This window comes from Mirounga angustirostris, unplaced genomic scaffold, assembly GCF_029215605.1.
Source record: "Mirounga angustirostris isolate CCGP_5_RB_7025 unplaced genomic scaffold, mMirAng1.0.hap1 SCAF_5, whole genome shotgun sequence".
NCBI classification, from domain to species: Eukaryota; Metazoa; Chordata; class Mammalia; order Carnivora; family Phocidae; genus Mirounga; species Mirounga angustirostris.
The window spans coordinates 158,253,546-158,265,919 of NW_026991713.1; the positions used below are offsets into that span (position 1 = coordinate 158,253,546).

Below are 12,374 nucleotides of genomic sequence, written 5' to 3' on the forward strand. Positions count from 1 at the left end.
ATCTGACTCTTGATCTTGGCTCAGGTCTTGATCTCAGGATCATGAGTTCAAGTCCTGCACTGGGCTTCGCACCCAGCAGGAGCCTACTTAAAAAAATAAAATATTAAGTAAAGTCAACATAAACAAGCACTTTACAGGCACTGAAAAACTGAAGACTGAGAACAATGTTGGCTTTATAGATTTATTTTCAAAGGAAAAAACAGACAGTTTAAATACAAGTCTAAACAGAATTACTCTGTCAAAGGCAGCAATAATGCCAAAACGCGTTCTCACTTCCAGACACTCGCCAGCATCTTCCGACTCCTCTCTCAGTGAAAAAAGGGGGTCTGGCAAAGACAAAGTTAGTTCAGTGTTTCTTTTTGGTGCACTGACTTTCAATGACTTGAGGTGCTCAATCCAGGGTAATCAAAGTTACAGACACTTAATAGAATGTTTATTAAAAAAAAAAAATCAACCACTTGATCATACTAGAGCCTGAAAAACAACAGCTGTCTACATACAGGCTTCTTTACCATGTGCTGTTAAGTAATTTGCATACACTGAATTTTACCTTCAGGAAAGCCTCAGGGAGGCCCTGTCATTATCCCCATTTTACATCTGAGGAAACAGGCACAGAGGCTAGGCGGCCTGCCCAAGATCACCAGACTTACAGATCCGGACAGAGTGGAGTATAAAGTCTGCTGTCTGACTCCAGAGTCCAGCCTCTTAACCAGGAGGCCTCTCCTGCCTGATTAAGAGGCCATCTCAGCTTCCAGGATAGCAGGCTGGGCTGACTCCGGGTGTGAAACCGAGGGCGGCAGAGGTCTCCGCTTCTGGGTTACCCTGCTCAGTGTTTTGTACAAGACTGCTTTTATGAGGAGGACAATCAAGGAAGTCCTGTCCAAGAATGAATTGTTCACGGCCCGTCTCAAGGATAAAGATGATCACTAAGGCCAGCCCCTCTGAGTGGCAGATAACCAGAGAGGACCTATGTCTTATAACCAGTGAAAATCTGTCAAGCATTTCCCAATGTTTCCATTTCTTCCTGAGTCTTACTTTATTGAAGAACTACAGAGAGGTTAATTCTATGGGAGGACATCATTCTGTAAGTTAAATTATTTACCTGATTTATTCATATACATCCTTCTTATCTGCAATGTAATCTACAATTTCTTGTGGACACATTAACTTCTCCGCATCTGTATCAGGAATTTCAAACCCTAAAAGTAAAATGTACAACGCATGAGTGTAGAAAAACAAATCCTTTAAAATTAAACACATCAAACTTCCTTACCACCCACCACGTACATCAAAATTTTCCAGCAACCCTGAATCCCATTTAAGTTATGGGCCAGTTATGTTCTAGACAAGTTATATTGGTATAACAGCTGATTCTTTTTTTAAAAGCTGTAATTCATAGGATAGAAAATTCACCCATTTAAAGTATAAAATTCAGTGGTTTTTAGTGTATTCACAAGTTGTGCAACCATCACCATCATCTAATTCCAGGACATTTTCATGAACATGTTCCCATCCTACCCCTAACTGATACCATCCCTCTAGTGAGCATAATCTGTGAGGAATTTTAACTATGCTCTGCTCTGTAGGATAGCACAGAAGCCCCTTGGCTTTCATTCAGGCAACCTACCCAAAAACTGAGCCATGGACCCTTAAAAGGTCTCCTGTGCACAAGTGTCTGAGAAACAAGCATAACCTGGGAGTGTGCATGGGAGGCATGGCAGAAAACCAGGTCTGTGTGTGTGTGTGTGTCCCGGGCACACCTAGTTACTTCTCTGGGCATGGCCATTCAGGGTGCTCAGGTGTGCTCAGCTTCTCCACAGGTGAGATTCTGCCTTCACCTTGGAGCCCCACGTAGAGCATCCAAATCCCATCCTCCCCCAGGCTGCTTCTGGTCACTCAGCCCTCGGCACCACACTGGGCCCTCCGCTGGCCCCACACCAAGTGTGTTCTAAGTGAGTGCACCATCCCTAGTATTGACTTCATCTGACAGAAAGCACGTGGGGAGGGGGGGTGCTGTTTCTATTTCTGTATTTGATTCAAATTCCAGTTGTGACCCCCAGCATTTCTTCCACCTAAATCATGAATCACACTGTGCAGACCCCAGACTTAGCCCGTTACCAAATTCGTCCTCCATGGCCATGATAATTTCCACTTGGTCCAAACTGTCTAAGCCCAGGTCTTTCATAAAGTGGGAATTTACCGAGAGCTGCAAGAAAGGAACGCCAGACACAAAACTCAGTCCGTGACAGTTTTTGCTTCTCAAGATAACAGAGAGGTACAATGTCACTTAATCATTACATAGAAGATGCTTAATATAAAGAGGCCATATTTTAAATAAGAAGAGTGATAACCAGCATTTTATGTTTAACCTGTGCCAGCATATACTTAGTGTGCTTTATATGTTAACTTATTCAAGCTTCTTTTGAAAGGATTAACAATATACACAAAGCTAATGATGGATTTCACTTTATATACTTTATTAAGATCTTTGATCACTGCTTGGGAAAACTATCGTGGGGACAGAATGTACAACGTGGTGACCATACTAACGCTACACTGCATATTTGGAAGCTGCTAGGACCGTAATCTTAAAAATCTTCATCATAAGAAAAAAGTTTCTATAATGATGTGTGGTGACGGATGTTAACCAGACTTACCGTGATCAATTCAGTTTTTGGGGGGGTGGGGGAGAGAATCTTATACAGGCTCCATGCCTAGCACAGAGCCGGACACGGGGCTCGATCTCACAACCCTGAGATCATGACCTGAGCTGAAATCAAGAATCGGACACTTAACCGACTGAGACATGCAGGTGCACCCCCCTTTTTTTTCCAGTTCACAATATTATACAAATATCATTATGTTGTACACCTAAAACTAGTGTTATATGTCAATTAGACCTCAATAATAAAAACCTCACTGTCCTACCTACAGAGCAGATTCAATTATTACAGAAGGAATTTGTTTATGCAGCTCTATGAGAAAAATGCCAGTGGTTAAGTTAAAAAAGCAAGGTGCAGAACAGTGTTTGCAGTATTCTACCACTTGTGTGTTTTTAAAAAGGAGAGTGGGGCGCCTCAGTGGCTCAGTCAGTTAAGCATCTGCCTTAGGCTCAGGTCATGATCCCAGGGGTCCTCCCTGCTCTGCAGGGAGTCAGCTTCTCCCTCTGCCCATCCCCCCACCCCGCTTGTGCACACGCACTCTCTCTCAAAATAAATCTTTAAAAATAAGTAAAAGGGTAGGAGATAAAGGTCACACAGTACATAAAATATACGTACATATGTGAATACACTTCCTTGCATATGTATTGAGTATCTCTGGAAAGATAACGCGAGAAGCTGATTCCACTGGCTGCCTCCAAGAAGGGCAACCAGGTGGCTGGGAGTCAGGGAGACTTTTTACTCAGTATCCTTTTAGACCCTCTGCATTCTGTACTGATTAAATACTCATTTAAAGGAAAAACATTAAGCCACATCGATTACCTTCTCTGGGTCAATCTTGTCATAAAGTTTCAAGACATAAAGAACACGGTCCCTGATCCCCTCTAACGTCAGAGGGGGTGCGTCACTGTACTGGCGGCACAACTGTGTCACTGGAACCTAGAACAAGGGCGGGAGAGTGGTTGAACCGAAGACGAATGCTCACTCGCTTACAGACACTCTCCAGAGCTTTTAGTGCTTCCCGAGAACCACCTCCTCTGGTTCTAACTGTAGCCATTAGGCCACCCAGAGTCACAACACTGGGTTATTTTCAGAAGCCCCGGCAGTCCAGCAGCATAAAAAATGGGCCTCCCATCCCCTCAGAGCCAGGACCCCCCCGCCCCGGCTCCTGCATTCAGCACTCCAGCTCTGGCCACTAGTCTGGCTCTGGGAGACAGGCTGCCGCTAAAATCGTGTAGGGTCTGCAGATGAGTGTCTTCTTGTGGCACCTGCTGCAGCGCCTAGCCACTGTCACCTTTAATCGGCACACCTGAGTCAAGATGGCACACCCGGGAAGAGCTGTCATGGTGAACAAAGAGGCAGCTCCCTGGAGGAGCACACACAGGAAGGTCCAATATGGCCACTGACCTCAGCCAGGACAAATGAGCCAGCTACCAGCCCCCACACGAGGGAGCCCGACAGACCTCATAGTCCAATCTGTTTCCCTTCGGGGGAGGCTTGTCTTATTGCCACCAGCCAAACCATGAGCCTTTCTGAGTTTTGCCATGATGGGAGTAATATCTCAAATGTCTGTGATACTAGCCTACTTGATAATCAACTAGGTATTAGGGTGTTGGCTGGATTCTTTCACCAAATATGGAAGGAACTCCAACTTAGAGCTCAGCAGGCTTAATACCATGGAAGGTACAATACAGAACAAGAGGAAACAAAACAGCTGTCTGACAGTTCTGCTCCCTGCAGAAGTCCCTAATCTGAACTGGTTTGTTTACCTTCTAAAGGTGATGTTAAGTCTGGAGTTCTTAAGTTAATTTGGAGTTCTTACAGCATTTCCCCTTAGAAAGTGGGTTTGCAGGGTCCCTTGAGACTGACAGAGGTCTATGAAAACCATAATAAAAAACACTGCCTAATGAACGAAATCTGTATACACCTGTTTAAGAAATACTTATCTTCAAAAAAAAAAAATCAGGTACTGAAATCAGGTTTAATCAGCAAGCTATAGAGAGATTAGATGAAGAGCTTTATGGATATTCTAAAGGATTTCTAAGTGCTTTCGGAGTTTAAGAGCACTGGTTCTTTTCTGTCTCTATGTGTATAGCGTCCTTTCATTTCCGACTGCAGCATGGGTTAAGGAGACCTCCGCTATGGGAACATCTCCAGGCCTACTTATCCACAATCACTAGAAGTCTCCAAGCCCCAAGTAAAATGAAACAGCAGAAGGCAAAGAGACAGAGGGAGGAACAATGAGTTAAGTGGTGATGACAGGAAAGAAGTTTGAGTGGGAAGGATCTAACAGAGGCCTTGTCTGTGTGCACATCAAGAAGTGGTATGAGGGGGGATTACTGCTGAGGAGAAAGAGAAAACAGGACCTTCGCTGCAGAGCCCACGAGGAAGGATGAGGCTGGGGAGGGCACATGGGACACAACTACCCAAGTGGCCCACTAGGGGTCAGCACCATCCCCAGCCACACCAGCAGGTGCCCAAACTTGGGCCAGTGGGCACAACGTGGAGAAATTAAAGGGGTCTCCACGTGGAGAGCACAGGCCAGTCCGAAGTGGGGGGCTCCAGTGGGCTCAGCACGGGGCAGGCAGGTCTAGTGGGTGACAGCTCCGACTCTGGAATAAGGCCGCCTACATCTGTGCCCTGGCACTAGCTTTCTTACTAGCTGTGTGGCCTCGGGCAAGTTACTTAACCCTCCAGTGTCACAGTTTCCATATCTGTAAAATGGGGATAAGCAACAGGACAAAGCTCACAGCACCGCTGTGAGGCGTCACTGAGGGAATGTGAAGGACTCTGAACACGGCCAGGCACATCCACAGTGAGGGCTGCTGAGGGCTGTCTAGGAGGATCGGGCTCTGAGACTCTGGCGGTAGTGTGGCCCCAAGGTACTTGATCCCACTCCTTCCCTCTCAAGCCTCTCCTCCTGGTCTCCTTGCACACTTCTTATCATCAGACTATGGCGCGGCACTGGGCACTTTACAAACCATCACCTCCTTTAGTTCTGACATCAGTCCCATTTTACAGACAGGAAACAGGAGACAGAGAAAGGTATCCCGCCCCAGGCCTCCCAGCGTGGCCTCTGGGGAGGGCCTTACTGCCTCCTTCCTGCTGGATCTCAGCTGTTTAAAAAAAAAAGAGGAGGCACGGAAAACAGGCAAGCAGCTCAGCAGCGTCCCCGACAGTCAACAATGTTTCTGGTGGTGTTTTTCCCCAAGATCTACACTTAACAATTCTATGTGACACAAGTCACTTCCCACAGCCATCAGAGAAGGCACTGTGTGCAGAAGAATGACTACCCACTAGACTAGTAGAAACCAATAGCCTGGTTCCTCCATCGAAATGCATCTGTATCCACTCAGGTACATCTCTGACTAAGGGAAACTGAGGAACCTCAGTTTAAAGCTCAGGAGGCAGCTTTTTTTTTTTTTTTTTTAAAGATTTTATTTGAGAGCGAGCGAGAGAGAGCGGGGCTTTGAGCGGGGCTTTATGCGGAGCTTGATCCCAGGGCCCCCTGAGCCGAAGCTTAACCAACTGAGCCACCCAAGCGCCCCCAGGAGGCAGCTTTAAAGGCCAGCTCTACCAGGTGCCCCTGGACGGCTCCACTCTGGTAGCCGACATCCCGGTGTCAGTTTGGAAATAAATTCCTTACCTGTCTTCCAAAACGCCTGCCTGTAGACCTCTATTCCTTGTCGGCCACCTGGCGCTCTGGCCAGACACCTGAGAGCCTACCCCCACTCTTCCCACTGTCTCACCATCCGTGTTTACTGGGCCACCCAGCCTGGCTGATTGGGAAGAAAGATCTCACCTATTCAACCAACCTTGTTGCATGTTCACTCCCTGCAACCTAAACAGAACATACACATTCCTCAGCACCCTTCACAACATGCCTACGTCTTTATCTCAACTCAGGTCTCTCCATTCCACAGGCACCCTGAGGATCAACCGTTAAGAGTGCCGGGCTCTCCTGGCCTCTGCACATGCTGTCACACCCTGCCCTTTGAGACCGTGCTCACCGGGGGCACTGGTTAGGTCCCTCCTCTGTGCTGTGCACACACCTGTCCTCACGTGTGGCTATGTCTTGTCTTCATACACAGGACTGTCTCAGCAGCCTATGAGCTCTACCTCCTGTACCGAGCACTGTGCTGTGGGTTGGAACTACAAAGATAAATAAAACATGACCGCTACCCTCAGAGAAGCTTATGGTCTAATGGAAAAGATCGAGCCAAATAGATTATTTAAGTTGTAATAAAAATGTGGCGAGAGAGGTGCCTGGGTGGCTCAGTGGGTTAAGCGTCTGCCTTTGCCTCGGGCCATGATCCCAGGGTCCTGCGATCAAGCCTCATGGCCGGCTCCCTGCTCAGCAGGGAGTCTGCTTCTCCATCTCCCTTTACCCCTCCCCCCGCTCATGTCTCTCTCAAATAAATAAATAAAATCTTAAAAAAAAAAAAAATGTGGCAAGAGCTACGACAGACGTATTTGTAAGCTGCTTCCTGAACAAGAGCTGTCATTCAGTCCTTGACAAGCAAGGAAGAAAGAGATACCAAACTTGGAGTTAGCCCTGGAAGGACAAGGACATCCAAGGAGGGAAGGCCAGGCCAAGAAAATGAGGCATGGGAGTGTAGTGGGTCTGTGTGGGAAGAAATGACTTCATGTTGCTGGAGACTGAAGGTTAAGGTGGGACACAGGCTCTGAGGCTCAAGAGGCAGGGCCCAGGGCTGCAGACACCTGAAAAAGACAAAACAGCTGAGCACTCCCTGCACAAGCGTTATGCCTTCATCTGGGTGCCGTGCCCCACAGCACTCTTCGGAAGTCTTCTTTGTGCTCTGGCTTTGAGACAGTTCAGATATGGGGGCCTGCTTGGGTCAAGTACAAGACTTCCAGGTTACATTCTAGGCCACTACCCTTGTTTTTCTTACCTTCTGTTTTATACTGTCTCATATTTTTATATCCAGGAGAACTGCTTTAGCTCCTTTTGGGAGGGTAAAGAGTTGGAATATAAATGAAGAACTAGTTGCCCTGGAGTCAGCAAAGTGGATGGATCTGAGGAGAAAAAATCTAATGGAACAGAATGGGTGGAGTGAGCAATAGTCCCAATGAAATGAGCAAGGGCTGGAGGTGGAAGTTTGGGGTAACTGGGAAACAGGCAATAGCAGAAACCAAGAGAGTGAAGACACAGACAAGAAAGAGAGTGTGGTAAGAGATCTTTGGAACTTACCAACATTTAAGGATTAGACAAAGTGCAAGAGGGTAGGAGCAGAGAGGTAGAGGGAAAGAACGAACCAAGACAGTGTAGAACGGCCTCGGGAACACAGCAGCAGGGAATGAGCTGGCACGTTTAACATGAGGCTGCAGCATCCAATGAGATACTAACTAGTGTCTTTCTTTTCTATGTATCTCTAAACCCTTCACCTAGAATAAGGTCTGGGAGCCCACTGGAAATGAAGCCTCTTGGGCCCCTTCCCAGAATCTGTATTTTAACCCAAGGGATCTATAACAATCAAGTCTGAGAATCAGTGCTCTATGAGTAAGGACAATCACTTTGCATTTTAGCTTAATGTGGAAATCAGTCTCAGGAAAAAAACACTTGGCAACTCAATATAATGCCCTCTTAACTTCAGGGTGACACTGTTAACCTTTTGATTCAGGCAATGGGGCTAGTGCCCTATGAATTAATCCATTGCATTGTCAGTAAATCTCAACCCTAGCCACACAAAATAATCACTTGGTGAGTTCTAAAAACAGACACACAGACACCCAGACACCCCAGCTCTAGAGACAATGACTAATTTGACCTGGGCATCCTTATGTTTTATTCTAAATGTAGTCAATACCGAAATACTGAAACCACTATTAAGTTCATAGGTTTGGGGGGGGGGTCCTCAACTTGGCCTTGAGAGTCTATTCTACATTAAGGCAGTAGTTCTTGATCTTGGCCAAACCCTTTAATCATCTGGGGAACTTAAATGAAAACCCATGCCAGGGCCTCACTCAGAGAAGTAAATCAAAAGGGGGGTTGGGCAAGGGATTTTTCCCCCTCTTTTAAGCTGCTCAGGTGATTTGAATGTGCAACTAGGGTTGAAAACCACTGCCCAAACCAAAATTTCTGCCTCACAAAGGTTTCCTCGGACAGAAAGGCTAGATTCTACTTTCTTCCTATCTTTACTTCCAGGAGGCCTGTAAACAGGCAGAAGGGACTAGGGAGAAATCCTGGACGCAGACTGGTCTGGAGAAGGTTGTAGGCCAGTGTGGCTTCTCTTTTGTACTCTGTCATCAGTTTTCCCCTAGAAAGCTATCACAACATTTGTCACTATCACCACGACTAACGGAGAGTTTACCAAGCACCCCAACTAGGTGCTCTCAAAACCTTGTTGCACCTCCACGAAGTAGAGCCTAGTACCCCAACTTTGCCGTTCAGACCGACAGTACTGAGGTCACGAGACTGGCCCAAAGTTTCGGAAAGTGGCAGCCAGCATTCGAACCCAGGGGTGTTTGACTGGCAGGTGTGCGCCCCGGCTCGTTAGCACTAGGTCATCTGGGCTCCCAGCAGGGGTCAACCAGGCACCGTGAGGGAGTGGGATGGGCGGAGAGCCAGATGTCTACCGGTCACCCCAGCCGCGGCTGGCGTGGCCCCGCTGCCTGGCCCCTCCCCCCTACCCCGATCCCTGACCCCTGCCAAGCCCCAGCAAAGTCACCGCGAGTCACCTGCGCGAGCACCGAGGCTGGCTGCGGAGCCCCAGGCCTCGTCCGGGCCCCCGCGGGGCACAGGGTGATGCTGAGCGGCCGGGCCGCGGCCAACGTGGGAAGCCGTGGCAGCGGCGCGAAGGCCGCGGGCAGTCGGCGGACACAAGCGGAAAGGACACGAGACGCCATGGCTACGCCGACCCAGGATGCACTGCGCCGCGCCCTCCGGCCCAGTTTCCTCTCCGAGGGGCGCAGGGGACGCACAGAGCGGCACAGCCGGACGCTGCTAGCGGTAGCGGCCCCTAGCGGCTCCTGGCGGCACTGCTCCCTCCGGGCGCGCGGTCCAGCCGTCCAGGGCGAGAGGCAAAAGGCTGCTAGCGGGGGTGCCTGGGTGGCTCAGTTGGTTAAGCTACTGCCTTCGGCTCAGGTCATGATCCTGGAGTCCTGGGATGGAGTCCCGGGATGGTGTCCCGGGATCGAGTCCCGGGATGGAGTCCCGCATTGGGCTCCCTGCTCGGCAGGGAGTCTGCTTCTCCCTCTGACCCTCCTCCCTCTCATGCTGTCTCTCATTCTCTCTCTCTCAAACTTTAAAAAAAAAAAAAAAGGCTGCTAGCGTCGGAACCTCGTTCCTCTGGTCTTTCCCTAAATACTAATCACTGGCACAAAAAGGAACTTGTTTTGATTTATTCTCTGAACGTTCTTTTTTAAAAAAATTTATTTATTTGACACAGAGAGACACAGCGAGAGAGGGAACACAAGCAGGGGGATGACCTGAGCCAAAGGCAGACGCCTAATGACTGAGCCACCCAGGCGCCCCTGAATGTTCGGACATACATTTGTTTAGAAGTTTTGACGCCGCTATTATTCCACAGGTATTAAAATTATGTAAGGGTCGCCTGGCTGGCTCAGTCAGAAGGCCCTGCGACTCTCGGATCTCCGGGTAATGAGTTCAAGCCCCATGGTGGGAGTAATGATTACTAAAAAACCATAAATAAATAAATAAACTTTAAAAAATAAGTAAATAAAAATAAAATAGACTGCATAGTACCCTCCCACTGTTGTAAAATTATTTCTATTTACACATTCATTAAGAAATTGAGTATCTGTTATGTGCTAGTTGTTATGTTATGTGCCAGTTGCTACAGCAGTGGGCAAGCCAGGCGGTCTATTCTCATAGAGTTTACATTCTAGTGGGAAGACAGAAAATAAACAAATAAAAATAAACACCTCCCCTAAGACAAAAAATCAGGGAAGTAGTGATAAGTACAATGAAGAACAGTAAAGTAGGGAGGCGGATAGTGAGGGAGTACAGCAGGTGTGTTATTTTAGATAGGGTGTCCCCGAAGTCCTCTTTTAGGAGGTGATATCTGAGCTGAGATTTTCATCAATCTGGGGGAGGGAATACAGAGCCTCAGGAATCACCCTGCTGCTGGTGATGCCCACCAGTGTCCATGGCAGTGCAAAGAGTTGACACCAGGCTTCTCTAGCATCCTGATTCCATCACCATCACTTTCCTGCTTATTAATCAATTGGAAGCATAATTGTATCCCCTCTTTGGGAATGGTCAGTAAATAAATGGCCCAGCTCCATTTTGGGTGGCAGCCTTCTATTTCTGCAGAAAACCAGCACCAAAAGATCTGATTGGAATCCGAGGATCAGGGCCCATTCATTCTGCTTAAGCCACCAGTGATACACCAGCCTCTGCTTGCTCCTTCCTGGTCACACTCCAGGCCAGACCCATGGGACAGACATGTGATGTGACCATGCAGCATTAACAGCAGAGAGAGCACGCAAAAAGAGCCTGATCGACTACTAAGTCCCAAACTGGAACCCTCTCTTCCCACAACCGATCTGTATTTCTGTTACATTGAATTCTTTTGGTCAAAAATAATAAATCCCCTCTTATTTAAATGACATTCTTTGTTCCCCAGGGTCTTTGACCCACGCTTGACTTTAAAAACCCAAGTTTCAGAATTGTTGCACTCCAGAGGCTTCCAATCCCACCTGCATCCAGCCCTGGCCTCGTCTCTGGGGTTCAGAGTCCTTTATCCAACTGTCGATTACCAGATGATCCGTAAGCATTCAAATGAGCTGTCTTCCCCCTTGTGTGTTCTGTTTCAGCTGCTGACACCATCACCCACTACGCCAGAAATTTAAGACTCCTTCCTCTCCTACCTAAATCATGCATTCACTTAGCCCTGCTCATTTCTTTTCCTTCCTAAATCTCTCTCCAGTTCAGGTCTTTCATTGCAGTCCCTGCTGCAGAGGAGGCCCTTCTGGTCATCTTCATGCCTCCACTCTTGTCTGCTAGAAATCCACTATTCACTGTATTGCTAGAGTGGGAGCTTATCACTGAAAGTCAAACCCTTCAGCAGTCCCTACATGTGCAGAATAAAGTCCAGGTTTGTTAACAGGCGTCACCAGCTCCCTGGCTACCTTTCCTGCTTCGTCACTCCATTCCCCACAGCATGATCCATTCTCTTGAAATAGTGAGTTGTTTGTAGTTCATGCTATACTATCCTTTCTGCCTGGAATATCCTTTGCTTCTGCTCTGACCTACTGACCCTGCAAGACTAGGCTAGTTGTCATCCTCCATGGAGTTTTCTGGAACTCCCCCATGTTGTGCTAACTGCCCATCATTTGAGCACTCTGAATATACCATCCAAATTTAAAACACAGTATTTAATTTATTGCTTTGTGTCATGGTCTCCCTCACTAGACTGTGTACTTCTTTTTTTTAAAGATTTATTTATTTGAGAGAGAGAGAGCACACAGAGGGAGGGGCAGAGGGAGAAGCAGACTCCCTGCTGAGGAGGGAGCCCAACGTAGGGCTTGATCCCACTACCCTGGGATCATGACCTGAGCCGAAGGCAGACACTTAACGATTGAGCCACCCAGGTGCTAGACTGCGTACTTCTGAAGGGCTGAGCCTCATGGCAATCATTTTCATACCTACTATTTCAAGTATGTGCTCAGTGTTTGTTCAACCGTTACTGAACTAGAATTACTGCTTACCTCTACTGTTTTCTTAACTCT

At 47.6% G+C, this 12,374-nt stretch overlaps 2 protein-coding genes across 3 annotated transcripts in view; one reads left to right on the forward strand and one right to left on the reverse strand.

Annotated features, from left to right (window-relative positions):
- UBFD1 (ubiquitin family domain containing 1) overlaps nucleotides 1-12,374 on the forward strand; it is a 55,321-nt gene that overhangs the window by 22,388 nt on the left and 20,559 nt on the right. The gene's annotated exons all lie outside the window — the stretch shown is intronic.
- NDUFAB1 (NADH:ubiquinone oxidoreductase subunit AB1) lies at nucleotides 168-9,565 on the reverse strand. The gene is made up of 5 exons (XM_045875163.3): nucleotides 9,360-9,565; nucleotides 3,483-3,599; nucleotides 2,119-2,206; nucleotides 1,103-1,199; nucleotides 168-326 (listed from the first exon to the last, which is right to left on the reverse strand). The coding sequence occupies exons 1-4, from the start codon at nucleotides 9,525-9,527 to the stop codon at nucleotides 1,108-1,110; spliced, it is 465 nt and encodes a 154-aa protein (XP_045731119.1). The 5' UTR covers nucleotides 9,528-9,565; the 3' UTR covers nucleotides 168-326; nucleotides 1,103-1,107.

Coding starts and splice junctions, on each gene's coding strand:
- NDUFAB1 (XM_045875163.3), bottom strand. CDS start 9,527: ATGGCGTCTCGTGTCCTTTCCGCTTGTGTCCGCCGACTGCCCGCGGCC. Junction 3,600..9,359: donor CAGCCTCGGTGCTCGCGCAG/GTGACTCGCGGT, acceptor CCCTTGTTCTAG/GTTCCAGTGACACAGTTGTG. Junction 2,207..3,482: donor ACAAGATTGACCCAGAGAAG/GTAATCGATGTG, acceptor CCTTTCTTGCAG/CTCTCGGTAAATTCCCACTT.